Source organism: Malus domestica, chromosome 10 (assembly GCF_042453785.1).
Source record: "Malus domestica chromosome 10, GDT2T_hap1".
In the NCBI taxonomy this organism is placed as follows: domain Eukaryota; kingdom Viridiplantae; phylum Streptophyta; class Magnoliopsida; order Rosales; family Rosaceae; genus Malus; species Malus domestica.
In genome coordinates, this window is record NC_091670.1 from 39065918 (window position 1) to 39090479 (window position 24562).

Consider the following 24562-nt stretch of genomic DNA (forward strand, 5'->3'; position numbering starts at 1 on the left):
AATATCTATCACGGGACGAAAGATGTACTAACGGAAAAATATACAGTCGATTGTTCGAGAATCTCCTAAACATGCATGTAAGTTGACAAAAAAAAAGTTTTTTTTTGCTAAAATGATCCCTGAGATTTGCATAACTCATCATTTTGGTCCCTGAGATTTGAAATAAATAGATGCATCATCAATCATTTTGTTCATTCCATGAAAAATTATATTAAATAAGGATCAAAATAACAATAATACCCTCAATTTAATTAACAATGGGCCAAATGATTTGACAAAAATACACTCATTTTTTGTCATTTTAGCTTTATTTAATGGAGATTTTTCATTGAATGACCAAAATGATTGATTGGACAAACTTAAGAACTACTTCTATTTATTTCAAATCTCAGGAATCAAAATGAAGAGTTATGTAAATTTCAGAGACCATTTTAACTAAAAAGAAGAGAAAAGAAAACATATTTAATAGAGCAATACATGATTTAACCATGTGATGTCAAAATTTCAATCTTGAGACTACGCACAGGCCAGCTCAGAAGCCACAAGACAGGTTTTTATGCCCGTGACCATGCAGACCAATCACCGATCGAATGTTAAAGAAACTTTTCTTTTTCCTAACAGTTCCCCCTTTACAATCCTCACCCATTTTCAACCCATTCCACCTTCCAACTTCCCACTATTTCCGAACCCTTCCAAACTTTTCCAACTCATCTAAGGCAAAAGACAAACAAACTAATTAATCAGTTTTAACTCAAATAATGTTAGGATTAAAAATGAGAATATTCAAGGTAGAATATAAATGTCTATAATTGAAGTTAAGATGAGAGAAAATCGATTAATATGATTTGGACACGTAAACCAAAGACATACAAATGCTTCAATTAGAAGATGTGACTATGAGACGAAGGTTCAAGACAAAAGCGGTAGATGAAGACCTAAGAATTTTGAAAGAGATTATAAGAAAATATATGAAGTACTTAGAGCTAACGGAAGATTTGGCACAAAACCGTCTGCAATGGCATTCTAGAAATTCATATAGGCGATCTCACTTAATGAAATAAAACTTAATTGTTGTTGTTGTTTGTTGTAATACGTCCAATACTACAATTTAGTGGTTTGTATTAGTATTTTAGTGTGACTTACATAGATAACCATGATGTATAATATTTGTAATAAAATATAATATTTATATTGAGTTCGATATAATAATAATTGATGCATTGTGTGACTTAGTCCAAATTCCGTCTCTCGTTATAGTAAAATACTTTTGCGTAAACAATATCAATCAACTTCAATATTTGATATCCTCAGGCTCAAACTCTAGACATGTGAACCGCCGAAGCCAAACCTCTCCTTCCTAAAATTCCAAATTATTTACTATAAAAACTCGCATCCCACACTTCGTTTTTCTCTCAAAATCTCAAATGGGTTTCAAGCTCCAAGCTCCGCTGTGCCTCTTAGCTCTTCAAGTTCTGGTCTTCTTCTCAGAAGAAGCAGAGTCAGCAGGGCACAGCCATGGCAGCAGCTTGAGAGTCCACAGGAAGCAAGTGAGCCGCTGCAATTTGTTCGAAGGCAATTGGGTTTTTGATGCTTCTTACCCTCTTTATGATTCTGCCACCTGTCCCTTCATAGATCCTGAGTTTGATTGCATCAAGTATGGCAGACCTGATACGCAGTTCCTCAAGTATGCCTGGAAGCCCGACTCCTGTGACTTGCCCAGGTACATATTAACCCTACGTCTAGTCCTGTATCATAAATTCTCCATGCATGGTGTTCGTTTAATATCATTTTCGCCAAATTATCGCTGTGAGACAATCGAGAATTGTTATTAGCACTTCAATACAGTTATACAACACTCCTCCGTACTGAAATAGATAAAGGAGAGAGATGTGCATGATAACGTTTTTGGAGTGCTAATTCTCTACACACGTGTCTCAAATTATGTTTTCTGAATAAATATTAGTAGATTAGCGTTAACAACGTGGCTCAAACAAAAATATTAGTTGTTTAATTATTTTTGAAACAGGTTTGATGGGGTGGATTTTCTGAGGAGGTGGAGAGGAAAGAAGATAATGTTTGTGGGCGACTCACTGAGTCTGAACATGTGGGAATCGTTGTCTTGTATGATACATGCGTCGGTGCCAGATGCCAAGACTACCTTCAGAAATGGCCATTCTGTGAACTTTGAGGTGGAGAGATTTTTCACACGCACTCTGTCTCTCTCTCTGTCCCTCTCTCCCTCTCTCTCCTCTTTCCAATTTCTCTCTCTATCTCTGCATGTGTTTATCTTTCTCTTCTTCCAACATGTTCTGCTGTTTTTTCCCATTTTTTATTGTTTTTAGAAGGTTAGTTCTCCACACTCTGCTGTTTTCCACTGGTTTACTCGTTTTTTTGGGGATTTGGATTTTATCGGATCCAAATTAGGATCTTCAAATCTTAATCATTCATTGTACATCGTGCGATAAAAAATTATTTGATTTTTTTTATTTAAAATTAAACTAAATAACACATGACATGATTATACGATGTACGATGAACGGTTAGGATGTGAAGATCCCTAGAATTCCCATAAAGAGGATCCGGAAGGATCCTTATCCATTTTTTTTTCTGAACAATACTTGACTATTTAAAGATGAGTAGAAACTCTTACTCAAAACTCTTAGTGTTTTAATCACAGAGTTTTGTGCATATGATCAAAACCGTTTATACTATGAATCACACTGTAAAGATCATCTCTACAAAAAATAAATTAAAACTAAGGTCGTTTAGTCAAACTATTGTAGAAAATACATAGACGATTCATAATGTTTTTACTAATTCTGTTAATTTGTTTTTAAACAGCTTGATGACTAAACAACCTTAATTTCAATTGATTTTTTGCAAATGCGATCTTTATAAGGTGATTTATAATATGAACGATTCTAATACTAAACACGAAGTTTTATAAATTGACAACAAACAATTTTGAAATTTTTTGAGTAGGAGTTCATACTCATCTTTAAATAGCCAAGTATTGTTTTTTTTTACCATGTTGAGTTGTTTAATTGTGTAAATATTTAGGATGGCACTTGCAATCATAAGTCAATCTTACAATCATAAGTCAATCACGTATTGTCGTTGAAAAAGTTAGAACGTATAACAGTTTGTGATCGATATCCCGTGAGTTGTGGGCAGCAAAGCAGATGTGCTGAACTAACAGTTTGTGATCTATATCCCGTGAGTTGTGGGCAGCAAATCAGATGTGCTGAACAAACTATAGGTGAAACTATTAGAAGATTGTTGTGGGGTTTGAGTAGGGGAGAAAAAAAAGTTAAAAACAAACTTTCTCATCTGAACAAACAATAGGTGTAACCAATGAAAGATTGTTGTGGGGTTGGGTAGGGAAGAGAAAAAAAGTTACAAGACAAACTTTCTCCATTTTCCTTTTCCCTCTTTATTGTCCTCTGGGTTAGAAACTTATAGTTTTCATGTATTTTTTTCCCTTTGGTTTACGACTAGGTAAAGAAAAAGAAAAAGAAATGATTTTCGTACAATTATTTTCTCTTCACGCACTCTTTTTTTTCTTTCTAATATTTGAATCAAGCAATTTAAAGGAGAATCAAAGGGAGGAAGTGTAAAGGAAGAAAACAAAAGTTTGTAGATAACTACCTAAATGAAAAAGCATATAGAAAACCATAGAACCTAACTAAAAAATGCAATCGGATAAAACTCTGGGCAAATTTTGTTTGAATTTGATAACTCACTAAATACTTGACATAGTTTCATACCCCTTCAATAGGAGGCTTCTCTCACCAATATATATATATGAGGACCTCAATTTGCATCATATTATTTGTATTTTTTTTTTCATGTTCTTCTACATCATTATTTATTTTCCACGTAGATCTTTAAAAGCCGTGAGCTTTCCAGGCTGTGATGAGCAACCTGCCAACCAGTAATGGACCGCTTTCATCAATGATCTTTCTGCAATGGGGTTTCAATAAATCAATTTATAATTGTTCCTTGTTTTTTTTTTTTTTGTCAGATTATAATTGTCCCTTGTTGAAATACTATGCATTATCAAAATTATTAACATTTAAGTAAAGCATGCATGTGGGTAGCTTCTTGAAGTAATATGGCTCGTTTGGAAGTACTTTTAAAATGACTGAAAGACGAAAATGTTTTTGGGTTCTAAAAGTATTTAAAATGCTTCTTGCAAGAAGCACTTTGCTTTTCCAGGATTCACTTGCATCCTTATTAAGGAGTTGTTTCAAAAATATTTTCAACAGAATTGCATTCAACCATTTTTAAAGTCATTCCAAACGAGCTCTTAATTAGTTAAATGAATGGTTTTATAATTGTGTTATTTTGTGCAGGACTATGGAGTGACTTTGTTTATGTTCCGGACACCGTACCTTGTAGATATAATCAGAGAAGAAGTTGGCCGTGTGCTAAACCTAAACTCCATCAACGCCGGAGATGCATGGAAAGGGATGGACGTCCTGATCTTCAACTCTTGGCATTGGTGGACCCACACCGGCGATTCTCAACCGTACGTTTCAACCCATTACCTTTTTTTCACTCACCCACGCGAGTAATTGTTAATCATTAATGAATACTGAATGACTGTGAATCGTTTATGCATAGTGAGAATCAATTAATGGATTCTGAGTGACTGTTAGTCATTGATGAACTCTGATTTTCCCACAATGCAATAACAACTCACTGAATCCGAGCATGTGGGCAATGCATTGTTGCTGAATGTGAGTTGTTCATGCATTTTGAGCCCTACAATGCATTAACGTCTCACAGACTCACAAGAAATACTCAAGTGAGTTAAGCATTGTCTATGACCATGAGCCGCTTATGCACTATAAGCAAAATGCATCAATGACTCATCACACCCACACGAGTGGGCAATGCATTGTGAATGGATGTGAGCCGTATACACATTGTAAGCAAGCCCCACAATGCATCAACAACTCACAGCTCCCTACGGATGAGCGACTAAGATTAGCAGAACTTTTGTTTTTCTGAGTATTGCATTTGATGCTTGTATTGTGCAGATTTGATTATTTTCGCGATGGGACAGAACTGTACAAAGATATGGATCGTTTGACAGCATTTTATAAGGGGCTTTCCACATGGGCTAAATGGGTTGACTCAAATGTTGATACTTCAAGAACCAAAGTCTTCTTCCAGGGCATTTCTCCAACACATTACCAGTAAGTAAAAACTCAGACTTGCAGATATAATTAACAGTGATTATGTGACTTTAATCGTAATTAACGACGTCGTTATTGTGTTGAATTACCAGGGGACAAGAATGGAATTCGCCGAAGAAGACTTGCTTAGGAGAACTTGGACCGCTATCGGGATCAACCTACCCAGCAGGGGCACCTCCATCTGCTGCTGTTGTCTATAAGGTGCTGAGCGCGATTAAGAGCCCGGTTTACTTGCTCGACATTACAATGCTCTCGCAGTTGAGGAAGGATGCTCATCCCTCGACTTACAGCGGCGATCATTCGGGCAACGACTGCAGCCATTGGTGCTTGCCAGGGTTGCCCGATACCTGGAACCAACTCCTATACGCAGCTCTCATCATGTGAATTGTGAAGGTCAACACTGAGCTACAGTAGCAACCAATTATAGATTGGGAAATGATTCGTGCGCTCACGTTTTCTCCTTCAAGAGGGGGAAAAAGATGGTGCGGAAATAATTTTCCTCTAGTTTCCTTTCTTTCAGATTCACATCGATTGGTAAAACGACAATAAGGTGGCAGAATCAGTTGTAAATTGATTGTTTTACTGAACCAGAAGAATGGTTTCGAGTTCATAGATAGACAAAGAACAGATTCAAATCCGAATGAGAGTGTAGGTGTGGTATAATTGAAGAAATGTACATGTGGAATTTTCCAGCATTGTGCTCAATATAATTTCTTTTAAGCTCTTGAATTTGTGAAGATACTATATTGATACAACAGCAACAGAAACACATTATTTCGGTTTGCAATTCAACCCGAAAGCTAAAGTGATTTCAAGAACGTTTACTATGTTCCAAATGGATGACAAGCAAATATGAACACAAATTTAGGATTTTGTGAAGAAATCGTCGGTAGCATCATGTATCTTCAATTCCAATTATTAATAAGCATAAAAGACCAAGCATTCGGGGACTCGCTGTACAATCATCAGCCACAAAAATGACAGGAAGACAGCTTTTGGTACAGAAAATCAAAGATATGTTGATGGATACTGCTTGTCCTCTCACAGGCGAAGACACTGATGCACCAGCCATGACTCTCCTAGAAGGGTTCGGTATCAGTTCAAGATAACGAACTTGAGCAAGTCCACTTCAAAAAGACAAATCATTTGATAACAATTCTTATGTTAACTTCAACTATGGGATAAACAAAATACCAGTGCAGGCAAGAAAGCAAAAGTGAACAAACCTTAAAAACACTCCGGTAAGGGATTTGGAGGAAAAAAGAAGCTAGTAACCAATGTAAACTGCTGCATTCACTATGTAACAGTCGTCAGTCTTATCTCCCATTTCTTCCACCAACACGCCACTTGAGCATATCAGTCCACCATCCACAACTTCAACTTTCACAATTTCTCCACTGCAATCAAGTTTTAAGCCAGATACAAGGCAAAAGTAATGTCAGATTAGAACTTGTGGATTGTGGTTTCAATGTGATTGCATTACACTGTATAAGATAAGATTTGAAAATCTACAGAGTGGATAAACCGAATAAGTTGGTTTTCAAGCTCAGCGAAGACTAAAGTCACTTACTAGTTACTGCTAATTCAATATTTTTTCTTAAGCAGCAATGTATTACAATCAACGAGCAAATAGTTGGATATATCCCTTAATCTACAGTATGTAAGCTAAGCTCAATTCAAACTGGAAACAGAAGTTGGATAACATAGAGAATCTTTCCTCCATTGTAGGGGAATAATCCTGCTAGAAAGATTTCAGATAGACTGAAAAGCCTTCGAACATGGATTAGTACCAGCAAAGGTCTTAATACAATATGATTATAACCACTAAGAGAATCCGTCGTTACATTGCACAAACAGGCACAATTGTAAAGACAGGTAATGCTATTTGATTACCCATGAAAGCTATCACTCAAACTTCAGAGTGCACGAATTAGTAGAACAACTTGGTTAAGTTGAATTTGATATGTTTCAACTTTCAGGTAATGAAAATTCATTGATTCAGACTCAAAAAGTGCAGATACTCACTAAGGAAAGACTGATTTGACCTTTTCGACATCCAGCGATGGTTGGAGTACACGAGGCACTCCCAGCTTGATCTCTAGCTTCATCTGCTCAAATGTCACACCAGGAATTGACCCTGCAGCAATTGAACTTCATGACTACTAATTAAACAAACTCCATTACAATCCTCCACATACGACCACAATCATCCACCACGAGATAGTGTCATCAAGCACATCATCACACAAGGATTCCTACTACAACAAATCCAATTTATCAAAACAGAAAATTAAACAGCAACGCATGTAGCAACCGAAATTCACGGTGGAGTATGCTAACAACTTAGTTTTCTTCTTCCTAATTTTCAGAAAGACATGTGATGATACCTCTTCGAAACGCAGGGATTGAATTGGAAGTGATGGCATCTCTGCAAGCCCGCATTGCCGCAGACGTAACGTCCTGCCTGTTACACCAACACAATTTCATCAAGCTTCAGAATCACCAGACCACTCTCTTTAACAAAAGATCAAATTTTGATACTTCAAGTTTACCAAACCAAAGAAAGCTCCAAATTTACGTTTCCAAACTAAAAAAAAACTCGAATTTTTACACTTCAAAATTACCAAATCAGAAAAAGCTCAAATTTTGATACTTAGAACGCATAAAATTGTCAAATGGGCAATCATCAATCCAGGCAAAGAGAGAGATGAGAGAGTCAAATGGTCAAAAGCAAGCTGACCCGTGTTGGTCGTAGCCGACGCCCATCTCCACGAACAAGAGCTTCATGGGCGACGCTGATGCGGTGGTCACGCTCTGCTGGGTGGCTTCCATGGCGGCTGATGCGGCTCTGATTTGGCGAGAGAATCGAGGGGTTCGAAGATGGGAGAATTGGGTTGGGATTAGAGTGAGAAGTGGAGGGAAGGAAGCTGGTGATTGGTAGTTTCTGTGAGATGCAAACGCAGTAGATGAAGAAGAAGAGAGTGACAGATTTAGAAAGAAGCAGGCCGTCATTTTTTCAGCCCAGAAAAAATTGAGTTTTGTATTTGTTGCCCCGACATGATCAGCACCGCCTCTCGACGGGTAAAAAAGCCGGCCCTTTTTATTTTTTGAGTTTTTTTTTATTTTATTTTTTCTATAATCAGGACGGGTTATCCAACAATGGAAGGATCATAAGCACACTTTTTTTTTTAGGGTTTAGAATTCTCTCCCCTTCTATTTTTCATCATTTTCTTTCTCTTCTTTTCACTCTCTCCATTTTGTCTTTTTCTCTCTATAAAAAATTAATATAGAATGTTGACGTGTCTTAACCCTGACCGTTCAAACAAGAGAAGAGGAAAATGAAGGGAAAAAAAGAGAGGGAAGAGAATCTTACTTCACACCAAATTGACATACTCCGAACTCCGTGTTCAATGGACACCGAACTCGAGACATGCGGACTATTATCTAGTTAGGTGACGAAGCATGACAAGCATGAAGACATAACTAAAGTTGTCAACTGATAACTGTAATTATAGAGATGAACTTTTATTTAAAAGGAATTTTACATGGAGTAGACATCCGAGTTGGTATGAACGAGTCAGAGATGTTGAAATATATGCCTTGACATTAGATGTGATCACTGCTACGGCTACTGAGTCCTGAGGAGATGCAAAACATAAAAATCTAAGTGAATTTTTATTTCATAAATGTTTTATTTATCGATATTAAGCATGCCTAGATAAAAGGTTTTCAACTACATATTTTGTGATAACCAATCAACTTGTCTAAACCCAAATTTGTATTATTCACCAAATTGTAGCTGCATGTGTACAACCCATCATACCAGACTCAGTTCAACACGAGTAAGATCCGTTTAAAATCGGGCACGTACCCCTATAGATCAGGCCGGGTTAAGTTTTTTTTGACAAACTGGTTGGCCCAAGCCAGTTATATTTAATTTAAAAATATAATTTGCCTTATATCTTACTTAAACCTCCCACCACCCATCACCCATTACCCACCACCCACCACCCACCAATAGAGTCCAGTTTGATACGTTTGATACGTTTGACCAAACTATTTAAACTGAACCGAATTAAACCGTACCAAACCATAATGAATTAATATGACAAGATCGCAAAGAATTGAAATGAAAAGAATAAGTCGATTTTATTTGAGGATGAAGAAGTTGTAGCATTACTACCTTGTATTACAAGCTATTATACATGTTAGTGAACTTCCGGAACACATTAAACCGGTACCCAATCTAGCCGAGAAGGTCATGAGTAATAATAATAATAATAATATAAATACATAAATGCAATAATAATACCATATAGAAGTTCATCTTTACAACAAAAAACTCTCGGAGCAATTTCTGAAGCTGAGCTTGCTACAGATTTAGCACGGCGTAGACCGGCATACGATTTTCTGCTGCTGCTGGTTCTGGCATTGTACATGGCACGATCTCACCTTATCTCTCAACACCTGAAACGCTCTCATCGTTTCTGCATCGAATCCTCCAGCAAACTGCAGCGAATACTCACAATCACACCGTAAGAATGCGAAATGCAGGAAACAGTAAAAGGATTGATGCTGTTTTAAGTGTTTTTTCAGTTACCTGATGTACGCGGAAGGCAAATCGAACGCCTTGAACTATCAGCTCTTCTTCTTCGGGACCACCGCCGACTATTTCAAGCTCGGCAGAGACTCTCTTCATGTACTTCATTGCCAATTTTACCGATGCCAACTTGATCTGCGATCATGTACCACCATAGTCAGTATAATACAAAACTAACAAACATTTGCTGGTACTATCAATCACATTTTTTTTTTCGGGTTGCAATGCTGGTATTCTTTTCTGCTAACATAACACTTATGTGGCGTATTTTTGGAAGAGAGATGATTTTCGCACTCACGCTTTCTCCTTTTGCGTATCCCTCTCTATTTCTAGCTTTTTGAATTGAATAAAACCAATGCAGAATCAAGGGACAAAAATTAACAATAGTATGCAAAAGGAGAAAACGCATAAGCAAGAGAAATGCTACAGGGACTCTCCATCTCTCACCTCACAGTTTAACGTCAATTTCTGTGCCAATGTTTTATAATGTTAACACGAAAATTAACGTTAAATAACAGATAATTCACAAAGAGTCCCACTTTAAAAAGAATTCCCATAGCATTTCTCTCTAATTCTATTCAATGGTGAAATGCAAGCACATTGAGGGGCAGTATCCAGACAAAACATATTATAATGTTGAAAATGTGGGAGTCTTAATAATTCATTTCCTTGTTTACTCCTATGAAGTCAACACTGACTTCTTTACTCCTACCAAACACTCCGAAATAAAAAGTGAAGAAGACAAACATATGGTGGGGACTTCTGTACTCCTACCAAACACTCTGAAATAAAAAGTGAAGAAGACAAACATTTGGTGGGGAGTTCACATGTGCACATGCATGTAGGCATGGGATATAGAAAATATTGAAAAATCTAGGTCTTATTTAATTTCAAAATTTTGAGTGTGGAGTGAATACGGTCCAATACTCCAAATGTCATAACACAACTAATTGAATTTTTTCTTCTTTCAAATACTCAACTACTTGTATTATAACATTTAGTGTATCATATCGTGTACTCGGTACACTAAAAATGGGTACATCTTGTCACCCCTAAGCCCTGAGCTTAGATTCTTCAGTTAGTCAATTATCTCCAAGATCTACAAGTATGCAAGTCACTAAAGAGTACCACCTATAGAAATCCTTAGCCGATAATAAAAGATGATCTTGTGGGTGATTGAGTGTAGATGAGACTAGAGAGAAACTTTGACGGAGTCGGGATGCGAATACTGTAACGGTATCTCAAATCAATCATGCATTGTATTTTAATTTGTTCATGTGATAATGTGTAATTAACTTGGGATATCGCTAAAGTGTCATCCTGATGCATGTAAGTTCTCACAAAATTGGCATACAGTATGAAATATTGGAACAATGAATTACCTGGCTTACAAATTCAGAATCGAGCATCCAATTTGTAGGAATTTGGAAAACTTTGTATCTTTTAGTGGCGGATTCTCTCACCCGCGAGAGATTGTAAACCCCATGCTCCAATCTGTTCAAATTATTCCAACACATTTAAGTATATTACTCTAAAATTGCCTATAATTTTCAAGGACAATACTAAAAGATGAAGAAATCTACTTACTTTTCCAGCAAAGCCTGCATCTTCTTGAGGGTTGGACCGCAGGGCTGGCGAGAATGATCAGGGAACGACGAGGCCTCGGATTCAAGCTTCTTGAGATCGCTATACCCGAATGCCGCTTCGCGCAGAGCATCCGCCTTCAGCTCCGGCCAGTCAAAGTGCTTCAGCACAGCTCTTTCATCCACCTAAATAAACAAATTCAATGTCAATACGGTATTCTTAACTACTCTAATGCACGGGAATGTGGCAGACATTGCCTTTACAAACTAGTCTAACTCACGTCTGCAACCCTGAGACTCGATTAAGTCAAGTAATAACAGATTTACGAAATGGAAAATGAAATGTTACCAAGTACGAGAGCTCATCATCCAGCCACTTCACAAAAGGCACCACATCGTTGATGTCTGTAAACGCTGCGTTTTCGATTTCTTTTATCAAAAACCTTATGAAATCTCCCTGCGTTTCTACGTCCGTTTTTATCTGCAAATACAAAAAAACACATCAATTTCACAAGCGATAAAGATTTGCCCCTAAACATCACAAAAATTACACCTTTTTGGCATTTAAACCAAAGCATTTCGAATTTGCGAATTGTCTTATCTATCAAGCAAACAACCAAATCCAACGGAAAGGGCAAATAGGAGGGCCACCTCACTGACACTGCAAAAAGGCCAGTGACAAAGTCGTAATTTAGATAAAAACACAAGCTACCGGAACTTACAGCAAGCAGGTGAGCTGACCGGTTCTCGATCTCGCCGATCATGTCGCGGGCATTGGCGGTTCCCGTTGCGTCCGAGACTCCGCTGCCGGACTCCCTCCGGGAGTCTCTTCGCATCAGGGAGTGGTAGAACTCCACAACCTCCGGCACTCGCTTCACCTTCGCCGTCGCTGGCCTTGAACCTCTCGGTGGCGGAGGAGGCGGAGGTGGAGCCGCCTTAGACGGAGGTGGTGGCGGTGGGAGTGTGGATTTTGTCTGACTTGGCGGCGGCGGAGGCGGTGGTGGAAATGCATTCCCCTGTTCTGTTGAGGCCTTGTTTTGACTGTTGGATGTGGACGGTCTCGGCGGCGGTTTGGGAACCCTCGGGATGCGAGATCTGATGGTAGCCAGAGCCGACTCGGCTAACTCCTCCGAGTTACACCTCGACAGCCTCGGCCTCTCTGATTCCGGCTCTTCCCTCTTCGACTCGGAGCCGTCGAGCTTCTGATTCTCCGGATTTGTCGGAATGTCGGCGCATTTCACTCCCCTCTTCAGATTTCTGATCAGATTCGACCTTCCGGTGACCTCCATCAGTCCCTGAAATCTCTGCGACGACGAAAGCTCGTCGTTTTCAAAACTAATCACACGATCCGACGCCGTTTTCTTCAGCTCCGAAATTTCAGCCTCCAACAGCTTCATTTTCTCTTCTTTCTCCCTCCTCTCTTCTTCCAACACTGACGTCACTTCGGCCACCTGATTTCTCAGCCGCTGGTTCTCCGCCGCCAGCTCCTCCACCCGCTTCGACGCTCTGTCAATCTCTTCGTCCTTGCTGATGATCTCGTTCTCCAATACGGGGAGGATGGCGACCGACTCTCTCAGGAGCTTGTGCTCGAGGAGCTCCGTTTTCAGTCTCGACTCTCGCTCCCGGAGCTCCTCCACCAGGCGGAGAAGCTCCGTCACGTCCGGCGGCTTAGGCTGCACCTGCGCAGACGAGCGCGGGAAGTACGCGCCGAAGGAGCGCGAGAATACCGCCCCCTTCTGCGATGTCTTCCCGGAGCTCAGCGACGGCGACGGCGACTTCGATGGAGTTTCCGGTTTTGGATTCGCAGGTGATTTTTGTAGCCCCATTGCCACCCTCACCTTCCCAGCCACCATTGCAAAACCCACCTCTCTCACTCAACACTCCGGTTTCTCTCCCGTTTCTCTCTAAGAGTGCGGTGGTTTCTCTCTCTAGGATTTGGGGTGTGTGATTAGCCTTGCAAAATCCTGTATACAGTGAAGGGGTTACTTACACGGACGTCCTTGTCTCTCCCTCCAACTTGAAGTTCGCGACCAAAATTTATATTTTAAATAAAAAAGGAAAAAGAGTAAAAGTAAAAATTAATTAAAAAGAGGGAAAGCAGAAGGCGCCGTTAACGAGGAACGGTCTTCTTTTCTCGGATCCAAATTATTTTTGACAAAAGTAAAAAATATTCAAGTTAAAAAAAAGGGAGTCCACGCGCGGGGAGGGATTTGATGGGGAAATTTTGAAACACCCTATGAGTTTGTGAGGGCGTTTGGGGAAATTGCGCGTGGGATTGGGGTTGGTGTTTCAGTTGGGAGATGGTGAGATGGAAAGCGTGGGAAGATTTTGGAAACTAGAGTAGAAAGGTGCTTCTAACGGTCGGTTTTGTACAGTATTTATCGCCATATTCTCACGGTATCTCCCTTGCTTTTGAGTTTTGTGTCTTGACCGTTTTGTTTTCCACGAGAAGTCAATGCAGGCATTTGGCGTAAGGACTAATTTATATGTTACCGTGGATACATGTTTTAAGTTTCCTAGGTTGGTATGGATAGATTTTTCAGTGTGTCGGAAATGTTGTTGTGGTACGTCAAAATGTAATAATGCTATTAGTTGAAAAAAAAAAAAATTTCAACTAATTATGTTATGAAATTTAGTTCAATACCCTATTCTTAACATATTGAAAATTTTCTCGTTGGTACAAGGTAACACCACTTTGGTACCTTGGTTTTTTGTAAGTTCTTTGGCAAAATTTCTGCACTTGTGTGATGTTTGGGACTTGATGAGATTGTAATTGAGTTCAAATTCAATTTAAAGAATTTAATTTTTCTAGAGAGAACTTATACGAAAGAATATGCTGTACAATATTTGTCTTTAGATAAGTTACGTTTGTGTAAGTTTATCTTACAATACCGATCTCAAATTCAAATAAAGAAAGAGAGGGAGTGCGTCAGGTAGTTGACGACGAGCACTTTGTTCTTCACGTTTGAATCCTAAACAAAATTGTTGTTGTAGTTCAATCATATAACTCCACCAAACAAAATTTAAGATTTTAGTTCAATACAAAAAATAATCCACCAGCCATCAAATGAATGTGTATACAGTTTGACAAAAGGAAGATCAGAGATAAAATTTGGAGGTTCATCAAACGAAGGTTTAACTTCGCTAGTCTATGTGCAAGTATATTATTATCAAAGCTACTGTGTGAATTAAACATGAATTCCCAATTATATACAAATCCTTTTATATTTACTTTTTACTTTGGTAAATCAAAGGCTCAAAATAAAAAATAAAAAAAAATAAAAAAATCAAAGGCTCAGAATGTTGCATTGCAGTGAGGGAACGTGAGTGGAGTGGGGGAAAACAAATCTGGGGACTTGTTTTTTTTTTTTTTTGGCACTTTTAAATCTGTGTGTTGCAACAGTGACTTGAGCTTTGGGGCAAAAAAAATTGACCGCAACTGCATTGGAGCAGACCATATAAGGTAAAGTCACTGTAATTTCTTGCCTAGATTTCAACAGTGATTACGTTTAAGAGAGAGAGGGCGGCAGGTTTGAGGCTGTTACAGCTGCTGTGAGGTTGACATTAGAAGTTTAGAATGTACATGAAGTTCTCAGTACCCCTCTCAATCTCCCTGCTTAGCCATTTTCGTTCGGAAAATACTAAGGTGACTTAATTTATAGACAGATTTGTAAACTAATGATCGATGTGTTATCAATAGGAATGAACATATTTATCAACGTTTAAGTACTAATTCAATCATCAACTTTCATGTCATTTAGTTTACAAAATTTTATCTACAAATTGAATCTCCTTCCATTCAATTTACATTGTGAGTGAGACTGATTCATGTTCAGCTTATTAAGGGACGTCAAATATAAATATCTTTGGGAGAATTATTTATATATAAAATTTAGATTGAAATACTCATGATAATGTACATTGTTAAGAAAATAACCGCAATATGAAAATTTAACACAACAAAGTTTATCTAGTTTTTAAGAAATACAACAATAACACCAAAGCCTTATCCAACTAAGTGGGTCGGCTCAGGGGCGGATGCATTGAGGGGCAGGGGGTAGGCTGACCCCCCAAACTTCAGTGAATGTTCAGAGATAACTTGAGTGCTGACCCTTCGAATTTCGGTGAATGTCCATGGATGACTTGGGTGCTGCCCTTTTAAAGGTTGGAGTTGCCCTTCACATATGCCATTCAACTGCTTGATAAAATGCATTAGAGAGGTGTTGCCCCTTTGCAGTCTAGTCCTAATATTATTTACCTCTGGCTTGTTTGTTGGTTTTGATTACAATTGTAGGCAAAAAAAAAAAAAAAAAAAAAAGGAACCAAGTAAAAAACTATCCAAAAATGCAAAGTAAATGAAATGGTGATATCAGATAATAATAAAGCATCATCATTCTTAGACAAACATATTAATGGGATGCAATGATATCAAACATTGTTAGTGTGTTCAAGATAAGTGTATTTCTTTGTTAAGTATTCATATGGGAACAGCCTTGGAACATGTTAGTTACCCACGCAAATGAGGCATTAACAGGTGTGCAGTATGCCTTTCCAATTGACTTCAGACCTACCAAGACTCAATGAAATGACGATATGCATGCTATTTCTGTTAAAAAAAATTGCGCGCTACGCTCATAATTCTTACTGACCCCCCTAATATTATTTCCTGAATCCGCCACTGGATCAGCTGTATGAATAATAGAACGTCACTACACTTATACCAAGTCTTCCGTTAACTCTAAGTCTCCTATGTCTTTTCTTAGAGACAATGTTGTCTTGTCCAAGACAGTCAAATTACGCTTGCAAAACAGAGCCTCTAGTAATTTGGTGGTCGCATCGATCCAACTTCAATAGTCACACTCAAACTTGATCTCTAATCAAACAATCATACCAAAGTTTCTTTGGGCACACCAACAGATTGTTAAATAGGATATCATAGAACAATTTGAATTTACAAAGCTATTATACCACGAATTAGCAAAAAGTAACTGTGAGGAGCTGTTTTTTTGCAGGAAATCAGATATGAAAACGAAATGAAAGTAATGTAACAAGCAAACCCTAGCCCCAGCAGGAGTAAATACCAACGTGATCGAAAGTGGTCCTCTCCGACTTCATGCATGCATGCATATATATATATATATATATATCAACGGTTAATATGCAGCAGTTTTCTGCATACGACAGAACGTGTAAGTAATCCCAAGGCCAAAGAAGCACGATATGTACATCTTTTTAGGGCTCCATCAGTCCATTAGACAGTCTAAACCTAATAATTAGCCGGGACCATTGCCTGAATGTATTATTTAGTACAACAACAATTTCCATTACGCCACCACTTCTTAATCTTACGAGTTACGTCCAATATTGCTCACCAAGTACATGTCATGTCATTCTCTTATTTAATGAGAAAAAAAAAAAAGATTTCTCCGCATTCATGTAACTGTGTTTATTTTTAACTTTTGAATAAAATTTTTTTAACAAATGATATTATATACATTAATAGGGTAGGAGAATAGACTAAACCTCACAATAGGCTATCAATAATGTGAGTTTAAATTCGCCTATGGCGAGAATTAAACCGTAGACCTCTCGCTTACAAGTGAAGATGAATACCACTAAACAATAGTACTAAGTGACATTGAATTGAAATTAAATAAAAAGAAAATTAGGTAATAACACAAATATAAGCTTACTTTGTAGCTCATTTAATTTAAATAAGTAAGACTCTAGCTAATGTGTGCAGAGACTATGGATGCAACTTGGATAGGAATGTCCATTTCTGACCGATTTCAAGCAGAAATATTTCAAATATTCAGTCCGATTCAAATTTGAAACTGAAATTCCGAAATCCAAAATAATCCAAAATGAATATTATACAGGAATTGGAGTGTATTTAGTATTTCGAATCAAAACCGAAATTCAAAGACTTGAATATCTCTATTACCTATACTTAATTATGTACTTATTTTATTACGAAAAAAATGAACTTATTGACTTTGAATTTGTAAACAGTGTACTCAAATATGTAACTCTTTTTTTCAATTACAACTCTGTTGAATATATTACATACACAAAATGAGAATTTAAAAACTATAGTACTTTATATTATGAAGTCATACAACCCCATAATTTGAAATTTTGAAATTTTGAAATAACCCATGCCGAAAATACCAAATTCGGCATGAGTTTTTAAAACTTTGATTCCAAAATTGAAAATGATATGCATTTTCGAAACTTTTTGTATTGGAATTTGACACATGTATTTCCGATCCGACCGATAATCATACCTAGTAGAGAGTCTAGAGACGCATCCATCATTTAAGATATAAACTCAATAAAAGAAATTGGTGCCCATGAGCATTTACATGGCGTGCATTGACATGACCTCCATGTGACATTTAATCGGTGTATTATCTGGTACAGTGAAGCAATTATATATAGAAGCACATATATACAGACATACACACTCGGAGTCGTTGGAAAATGACACACATAGTTGCTATATGCTTTGTCTCTGGTTCAATTGAATACATTAAGCAAGAGTTGGTGGCTGACCACCATCAAATTTTGAGTGCAATGTCAAAAACCAAGTAAATCAAAAGAGAGAGAAACTTCGAATTTTTTGAAACATGAGAAACTTACAACAACTACACCAAGTCTTCTGTAAGAGATGAGATAAAACCCTAATGAAACCCTAAATGCCAAGGAGGAGGAATCACCGATCACGCATTTGTGAAAGAGGGAGGTGATGATTCAGGTGAATATGTGCGGGATTATTATCTGATCACTAATTTGTCCAGAGGGGAACAAGTCTCGTGAAGCTGGAGAGGCTGGTCACGGACTCTGACGGGATAGGACTATGGTTGTGGGGCTTTACCATTTCTCAGGGAACATGCATGTATGTCTGTATATATGTTGGAGAATAATATCCCCTATAAGATTTGAGTTTATAGGTATCACCTCCCAAAAAATATGAAAAAAGTTAAAAGGACTACTGTGTTGTCCGAACTTAGTCCGAAGCACATTGCAGTAGGGTGACATGGGGTGTGCAGCAAAACAAGTGACAGCTGAAAGAGAGAATATTACCACCATTTCTATCTTGAAAGAAATTGGTAAAATTGGATTTCAGTGACCCATACTTTGTAGATGGTTTGGAAGTTAGGTTATTTCACTCTTAAAAAATAGAAGACCGGAGAATAACTTGCACAGATATATCGTTATTGTGATGTCCTATGCTAATGATATAGTTTTATGTGGAGAAAACTTACACATGATAGTATATCATTGACACATAACAATGTACTATGATGATGTATCCGTGCCATAGAATATTTTCTCATGTTCTACAATATGCCTAATGTGAAAAAAAAAACTTACTTTAAGTGATGAGGTTAAAAAGCCATGATTATAGACATGAGTTCATTCAAGTTGGCTCGACCAACGTGTTACTTTTCTCACCTAAATTCAACTCCCTTTCCCTGTGATTGGATTAGGGGAAAAAAAATGAACCAACTATGGTGCTTGGAATTTCAACCTTGTGTGCATATAAAAGTTCCATTGGGCCAAGTACATAATTTTGCTCCAAGCCTTAATAATAGTTCACAACTGTTGCCCCATAGTGCTGATTTCACTATCTTTTCTACGGCACTAGTACAAATAACAGTTTGCGCGACTAAACATAGTTCATAACCCAAAGTCAAAAAACGTTGCCAGAATATTAGCCCAACGAAAACTTCGTCATGCATAAAACGTCGCTCAAAGGTCGTGAAGACAAGGTTTGCGCGATGACATACCTACGTTGCTCAAAAGTTTTTGCGTGATGCAAGTATTGTCGTCGTTGCGCAAACCCCTTTTTTTTTTCTTTTGGACAAAATATTTTTTATTTAATTTTTTATAAATATTTTAATTAAATTATAAACAATAATTAATAAACCAAGAAAAAATATTTAATTATAAAATATATGAAAGTGTACATACAAGCTGTCCGAACATAAAAGAAAAAAACTACAACAAGTAGTCGTCTGGGTTTGATGCATCAGATTACTAGGTATCGGCTGAGCGAAGTGGTTGGGAGGTCGAAGGTGGAGCAATATTAGGTGCTACCATCAGGATTTGGAGGCCGGACATCTATAAGGTATGTAAGATCATGCTCATCTTCTCGTCTTGGGCCGAAAATTGGGCCGCAATCTGGGCTTCCCGAGCATCTTGGGTTGCTTCCTGGGATTCAATATTATCGTTTAGGGTTTCCACTTCCTCTGTCAGGGCGATGACCTGTCTTGTGGTCGGTCTGAAAGAGGAGGCACCCATCTCACACTACAAAACAAACTATCGTTAGCGAGGGTCAAATGTTGTCGAAAAAGGCATTCAACCTCAATAGTAAATAGAAAATTGCACATATATAGCCCACCTTAAGCAGAATTTGTGTCACATCCTCATAGCTAGTCACATATTCCTCAGTCAGATTATCAACATAAAATATGAATACAATGAATGAACTCGATCTTTAATCTAAAATATTTACACTAGTGGATACCACAAAATCTTATGTTATACTTAATTAAAGTATAAATAAACTCTAAGTGTTAGTGAATCTATTGTTTTGACGGGGTACGCATTCTACGAAACTAGTTTCAACGATCCAACCGTCAAACTTGTTTGTATGTACTTCGAGATCGCATATGCCAAAAATCGCAAAAAAACAAACATTCAAAAATCAAGTAAAGAGACGAAACTTTTCAATGGTTATAAACAAAAAACCACGATTTAATAGTTATTTTAACTCTGATTGCAATGATTTTTTTTTCTTCAGAAAATTGCGACGGACCAATCACGTCCCGCAAAGGCTCTTTACACAATGGAGAATCATAACATCATGCAAAGGGTGTTTGCGTGACACATTTGTCTGTCGAGCAAAAACTCTTTGCGCAACGCGGTTGTTCCATCGTGCAAACACCCTTTAATTGAAGTATTGGTTGGTACTTCACGCAACACGCATGTGGTCTGTCTCGCAATTTTCTGGCGTCAAACTAAGGCTTTTACCGTTTTTTTCCCAACATTGTGCAACGAAGGTACACCTTCGTTGGCTAAACAGTTTTGCGCGACGGAATGCTTCGTCGAGCAAAGTCCCGTTGCGCAAAATGTCCTTGGGTAACGTTTAGTTGTCAACGTTGCGCAAAATGTCCTTGTACAACGTAATTTGCTCCATCGTGCAAGTTTTCGTCGCGCAAGTGTGTTTTTGTACTAGTATGGGGATATTTTGTTTAGTGGGAAGAGTCAAGGCAGGTGGACAGTTGGTTATTTCTTTAGTTCATATCATCCAAAAATGTATGTACAAATGTACAAGATTTGCCTTCTTCAACTTGCCAGCCGTCATACTCTTCACAAATGCGCATGCTTTCCTTTGAGCAAAAGAAAAAGTCATCATCTGATTTCTTTATGTTTATGTAACCCAATAAAGGATAAGCACTCTTTTGTAACAAAAATAAAATAAAATAAAATAAAATAAATAGGCGATCTCTTTCTTAATGTTTCTTGTTAAGTAAACCAAAACCTAAATTTATTCAATCCCAGACATTGACGAAAGATGGTTGGAAAATTAGGAAAACCAAAATTTGAACTTAAAAGTTTTCCAACCACCAATCTCTGAAGTGATTCTACTGACTTCCAATCCAAGAATATTAAAATTTTATCAGATTTGGCATATACCTAATGTCTAAGGGATGCAATCACATTGCTTGCAGCAACAGAATAACATATACTTCAAAATTTCCTATTCTTGGCTTGAATTTAATATCACTTTTGTTTGGACTGCTATGAAACCACCACCAATCTCGAGCGAACACCGATCAAACCCTAACATTTCAACTTTTCCATGATTTCAAAACTTATATTTGCAGGCATCAATCACAAATGTTAGCTTTCTTCTAGTCAACCCATGAGTTTTACAGTGTATGTACTAAGTACGAAAAGTCATCAACGTGATGCATTGAACATATATACTTCTTAATGCTTTCTAGATTTTTTCGAGGAGTTTATATAAAGAAGGCAATAAGGCTCATCCTCCCCACAAGGATGCTTGGTGTGAAGAAAAAGATGGATAGCAATCATAGCATAGCCAAAAAATGGAAGCACCTAAGCGGCGAAAACAAATGGGACGGGCTATTGGATCCTCTAAACATTGATCTCCGTCGATACATAATCCACTACGGAGAAATGGCTCAAGCTACTTATGATGCCTTCAACTCAGAGAAGACATCAAAGTATGCTGGAAGCAGCAGATATGCCAGAAAAAACTTCTTCTCCAAAGTTGGTTTAGAGAAAGGCAACCCTTTTAAGTATAATGTGACTAAGTTTGTGTACGCAACGTCGCAGATTCAAGTCCCTGAGGCCTTCCTCATTAAGTCTTTGTCAAGGGAGTCTTGGTGCAAGGAATCAAACTGGATGGCGTATATTGCTGTGGCTACAGATGAAGGGAAGGCTGTGTTGGGGAGGAGAGACATTGTGATTGCTTGGAGAGGCACTGTGCAGTCCTTGGAGTGGGTTAATGACTTGCAATTTAATTTGGTTTCTGCGTCAAACATACTTGGTGAGGAAGGTGATCCGAAGGTGCACCAAGGTTGGTACTCCATATATACTTCAGATGATTCACGCTCGCCTTTCAACAAAACCAGTGCCAGACACCAGGTAAGATCACATTCAATTTGAATTAACAGTCTGTAACATAACATGAATGCCAATTTTGGTAAGACAATATTACACGTAAATGAGATAATTTTTAATTTTTAATGTTATTATGACTACTGGGTTTTATGTATCTAGGTCATTGAAGAAGTTATGAGACTAATAGAGCAATACAAGGATGAGGAAATTAGTATCACCATAACAGGGCATAGTTTGGGTGCAGCAGTTGCCACACTAAGTGCAATTGACATTGTTGCCAATGGACTGAACAGGCCAAAGGACATGCCAAACAAAGCCTGCCCAGTTACAGCCATTGTGTTCGCCAGCCCTCGAGTTGGAAACTCGAACTTTGAGAAGGTCTTCTCTGGCTACAAAGATCTTCGAGCCTTGCGCATTCGTAACGCTTTAGATGTTGTCCCTAACTACCCAATTTTATTGGGGTACTCTGACGTGGGAGAAGAGTTGAAAATCGACACGCAAAAATCCAAGTACCTGAAGAGTCCTGGAGGAGTAGTGAGTTGGCATAACATGGAAGGGTACTTGCATGGAGTTGCAGGAACCCAAGGGAGTAAAGGAGGGTTCAAGTTGGAAGTCAAGCGTGACATAGCACTGGTAAATAAAAGTGTTGATGCTTTGAAGGAGGAGTATCTTATACCGGCGTCGTGGCGTTGTGAGAAGAACAAGTGTATGACTCAACTGGAAGATGGTTCTTGGGTGCTCAAGGACCATGAGGAGGATGATGATCAATTCTGATTACTTTAGATTCTTGATTTCTTGAGTGGATTTATATTTAGAAGATATCAGTTCTGTGTGTGTCTTGGTTGCTCTGTCACATGATATATATGTTGGATTTGGCATTAAATCAACATGCCTAAACTAAAACAAGAATCAAACAAGGATTATGATATCTTGGATGCAAGATATTTGGATTTGTGTTTCCTAATTGGTTTGGGATTTGGTTTTAGTATAGGATTTGGTTTCCTATATTCTAGGGACTTTGTGTAAACCTACGACATCTATTAGTATAAATAGATGGATGTGGGATAGAGTTTTGTGTGAAAGTTTGTGAGAGGCATAAGTTTGTATACTTGAGAACACTATGTGTTTGTGAGTTCTCTTGTATTTATTAATAATCAATAAAGCTTATGTTGTTCGAGAGATACTCCTATATTGGAGGAACTTTGAAATTGTTGTGTTTTGTTTTACTTGATTGTTTTTTGGTTTAGTTTACAACAATATAAGTGGGGTGTTTATTTGAAATGTTAGTTGTCCTAAAACCTTGGAATATTTGACTTAATTCATTTGTATAAAACTAGACATAAAAATCAAAGATATAGCATAAATTTGTGTTTCGTTTGTGAAATATTAAGGAAAGGTTCGCAACTTAAATGATTAAAAACATTTATTCTACATCTATACATTTGAAATTTAGTGTTTAATTTTTCCTTCCCTCAATATAATTTATAACAAAAGAAACGAAAAGTGAAATATCTGCATGCTTCAAGTACCTTATATTAAAAAAATACGGTGTAGGCTTGAAGCTAGCTAGTGGGGAGTGCTAAAATTACTAAACTTGGCAACGATGGAACAATGTTGCGATAGGCTCCTTCTGTTAAGTAAATTCCATCCCAATTTGCATACAAGTATGGATGCTTGCCAGTGGTTGAGCTGGGCTTCCACACGTTGCTGAACTATTGAAATTGTACGATCCTCGCCCTCCAACAGACCGTTAGAACACTTCTGAACCCTGCATCTGTATTATGTATAATGTCAACACAATCATTTTAATACACTGCTTGCATCTCACTACTTATGTTAATTTATTTAATTGTCGGCCCATAAAAGCGACAACAAAAAATTAAAAGATGAAATTGGAATGGAAATTTCAAAACTTTTAGCATGATCAAATTAGATTGAACAGATAACTCCTTCAAAGTTTACTTCTCTTCAGCATTCGTCTTGGGTAATATAGTTCTTTCCTTTTTTAAAAGAAACAACAGAGGGTTAGAATTCAACGGGGATGTAGCTCAGATGGTAGAGCGCTCGCTTAGCATGCGAGAGGTACGGGGATCGATACCCCGCATCTCCATTTAATTTTTTTTTTTTTTTTTTTTAATCTTCTCACGACCAAAACAAGAAAGTATCAAAGCCAACCATACTTTTTGTGGTAAGCAAACCCGGAAACGAAAATTGGACCACCACGAGAAACATGTCTTTGTGGTTCAGTCTGTGAAAGAAATGGATTTTACAGAATACTGAACTAGTTGTACTCTAGTAGTTAGCTAGATTAATGTCCCTTTGTTCACTACTACTAACATGAGAAAATAGGCTGTCATTGAAGTGTCTCTTGTGTCTACAACGCTCGTCACAGTAGTGTTAATTGATTCTTATTACAAGGTAAGGAGAAATTTTAGAATCTGACTTTCGGACCACGTGTTCATGCGGACTCTAGACATAAAACCATGTAATAACCCCACCCTCCTCAAACCAACCTA

General features: G+C 37.8%; 4 protein-coding genes and 1 non-coding gene across 6 annotated transcripts; 3 read left to right on the top strand and 2 right to left on the bottom strand.

Moving 5' to 3' along the window:
- The first annotated feature begins 1184 nt into the window (after positions 1-1184).
- LOC103446332 (protein trichome birefringence-like 37) lies at positions 1185-5927 on the top strand. The gene is made up of 5 exons (XM_008385421.4): positions 1185-1720; positions 2027-2189; positions 4356-4531; positions 5046-5204; positions 5297-5927. Exons 1-5 carry the CDS (start codon positions 1425-1427, stop codon positions 5586-5588), a joined length of 1086 nt encoding a protein of 361 aa, XP_008383643.3. The 5' UTR covers positions 1185-1424; the 3' UTR covers positions 5589-5927.
- Positions 5928-6074: 147 nt separating this feature from the next.
- On the bottom strand, positions 6075-8413 carry LOC103446333 (uncharacterized). 2 transcript variants are annotated; one of them, XM_070806747.1, is made up of 5 exons: positions 7945-8413; positions 7592-7668; positions 7230-7341; positions 6431-6601; positions 6075-6331 (listed from the first exon to the last, which is right to left on the bottom strand). In XM_070806747.1, exons 1-4 carry the CDS (start codon positions 8214-8216, stop codon positions 6472-6474), a joined length of 591 nt encoding a protein of 196 aa, XP_070662848.1. In that variant the 5' UTR covers positions 8217-8413; the 3' UTR covers positions 6075-6331; positions 6431-6471. The 2 variants fall into 2 exon arrangements, with proteins under 2 accessions (XP_070662848.1, XP_070662850.1); XM_070806749.1 differs by having other exon boundaries at positions 6075-6283; positions 7945-8403.
- A 915-nt stretch (positions 8414-9328) lies between these two features.
- LOC103446335 (protein INCREASED PETAL GROWTH ANISOTROPY 1-like) lies at positions 9329-13437 on the bottom strand. The gene is made up of 6 exons (XM_029110336.2): positions 12110-13437; positions 11737-11868; positions 11392-11573; positions 11187-11298; positions 9805-9939; positions 9329-9713 (listed from the first exon to the last, which is right to left on the bottom strand). Exons 1-6 carry the CDS (start codon positions 13238-13240, stop codon positions 9585-9587), a joined length of 1821 nt encoding a protein of 606 aa, XP_028966169.2. The 5' UTR covers positions 13241-13437; the 3' UTR covers positions 9329-9584.
- A 7741-nt stretch (positions 13438-21178) lies between these two features.
- On the top strand, positions 21179-23254 carry LOC103446336 (phospholipase A1-IIgamma). Its single transcript, XM_008385425.4, has 2 exons — positions 21179-22070; positions 22206-23254. Exons 1-2 carry the CDS (start codon positions 21393-21395, stop codon positions 22818-22820), a joined length of 1293 nt encoding a protein of 430 aa, XP_008383647.1. The 5' UTR covers positions 21179-21392; the 3' UTR covers positions 22821-23254.
- Positions 23255-24083: 829 nt separating this feature from the next.
- TRNAA-AGC (transfer RNA alanine (anticodon AGC)) lies at positions 24084-24156 on the top strand. Its single transcript has one exon. It is a non-coding gene; the product is annotated as a tRNA-Ala (tRNA).
- Positions 24157-24562: the final 406 nt, after the last annotated feature.

Bases quoted from the DNA above. Each gene is read 5' to 3' on its own strand.
- LOC103446336 (XM_008385425.4), top strand. From the start codon at position 21,393: ATGCTTTCTAGATTTTTTCGAGGAGTTTATATAAAGAAGGCAATAAGG. The intron at 22,071-22,205 runs GTAAGATCACAT...TTATGTATCTAG, and splicing joins AAACCAGTGCCAGACACCAG to GTCATTGAAGAAGTTATGAG.
- LOC103446333 (XM_070806747.1), bottom strand. From the start codon at position 8,216: ATGACGGCCTGCTTCTTTCTAAATCTGTCACTCTCTTCTTCTTCATCT. The intron at 7,342-7,591 runs GTATCATCACAT...CAATTGCTGCAG, and splicing joins AATCCCTGCGTTTCGAAGAG to GGTCAATTCCTGGTGTGACA. The intron at 6,602-7,229 runs GTGAGTATCTGC...ACTTGATTGCAG, and splicing joins GTCAAATCAGTCTTTCCTTA to TGGAGAAATTGTGAAAGTTG.
- LOC103446332 (XM_008385421.4), top strand. From the start codon at position 1,425: ATGGGTTTCAAGCTCCAAGCTCCGCTGTGCCTCTTAGCTCTTCAAGTT. The intron at 2,190-4,355 runs GTGGAGAGATTT...TATTTTGTGCAG, and splicing joins GCCATTCTGTGAACTTTGAG to GACTATGGAGTGACTTTGTT. The intron at 5,205-5,296 runs GTAAGTAAAAAC...TTGAATTACCAG, and splicing joins ATTTCTCCAACACATTACCA to GGGACAAGAATGGAATTCGC.
- LOC103446335 (XM_029110336.2), bottom strand. From the start codon at position 13,240: ATGGTGGCTGGGAAGGTGAGGGTGGCAATGGGGCTACAAAAATCACCT. The intron at 11,574-11,736 runs GTAACATTTCAT...TTGTTTATTTAG, and splicing joins ATGATGAGCTCTCGTACTTG to GTGGATGAAAGAGCTGTGCT. The intron at 9,714-9,804 runs GTAACTGAAAAA...TATTCGCTGCAG, and splicing joins TTGCCTTCCGCGTACATCAG to TTTGCTGGAGGATTCGATGC.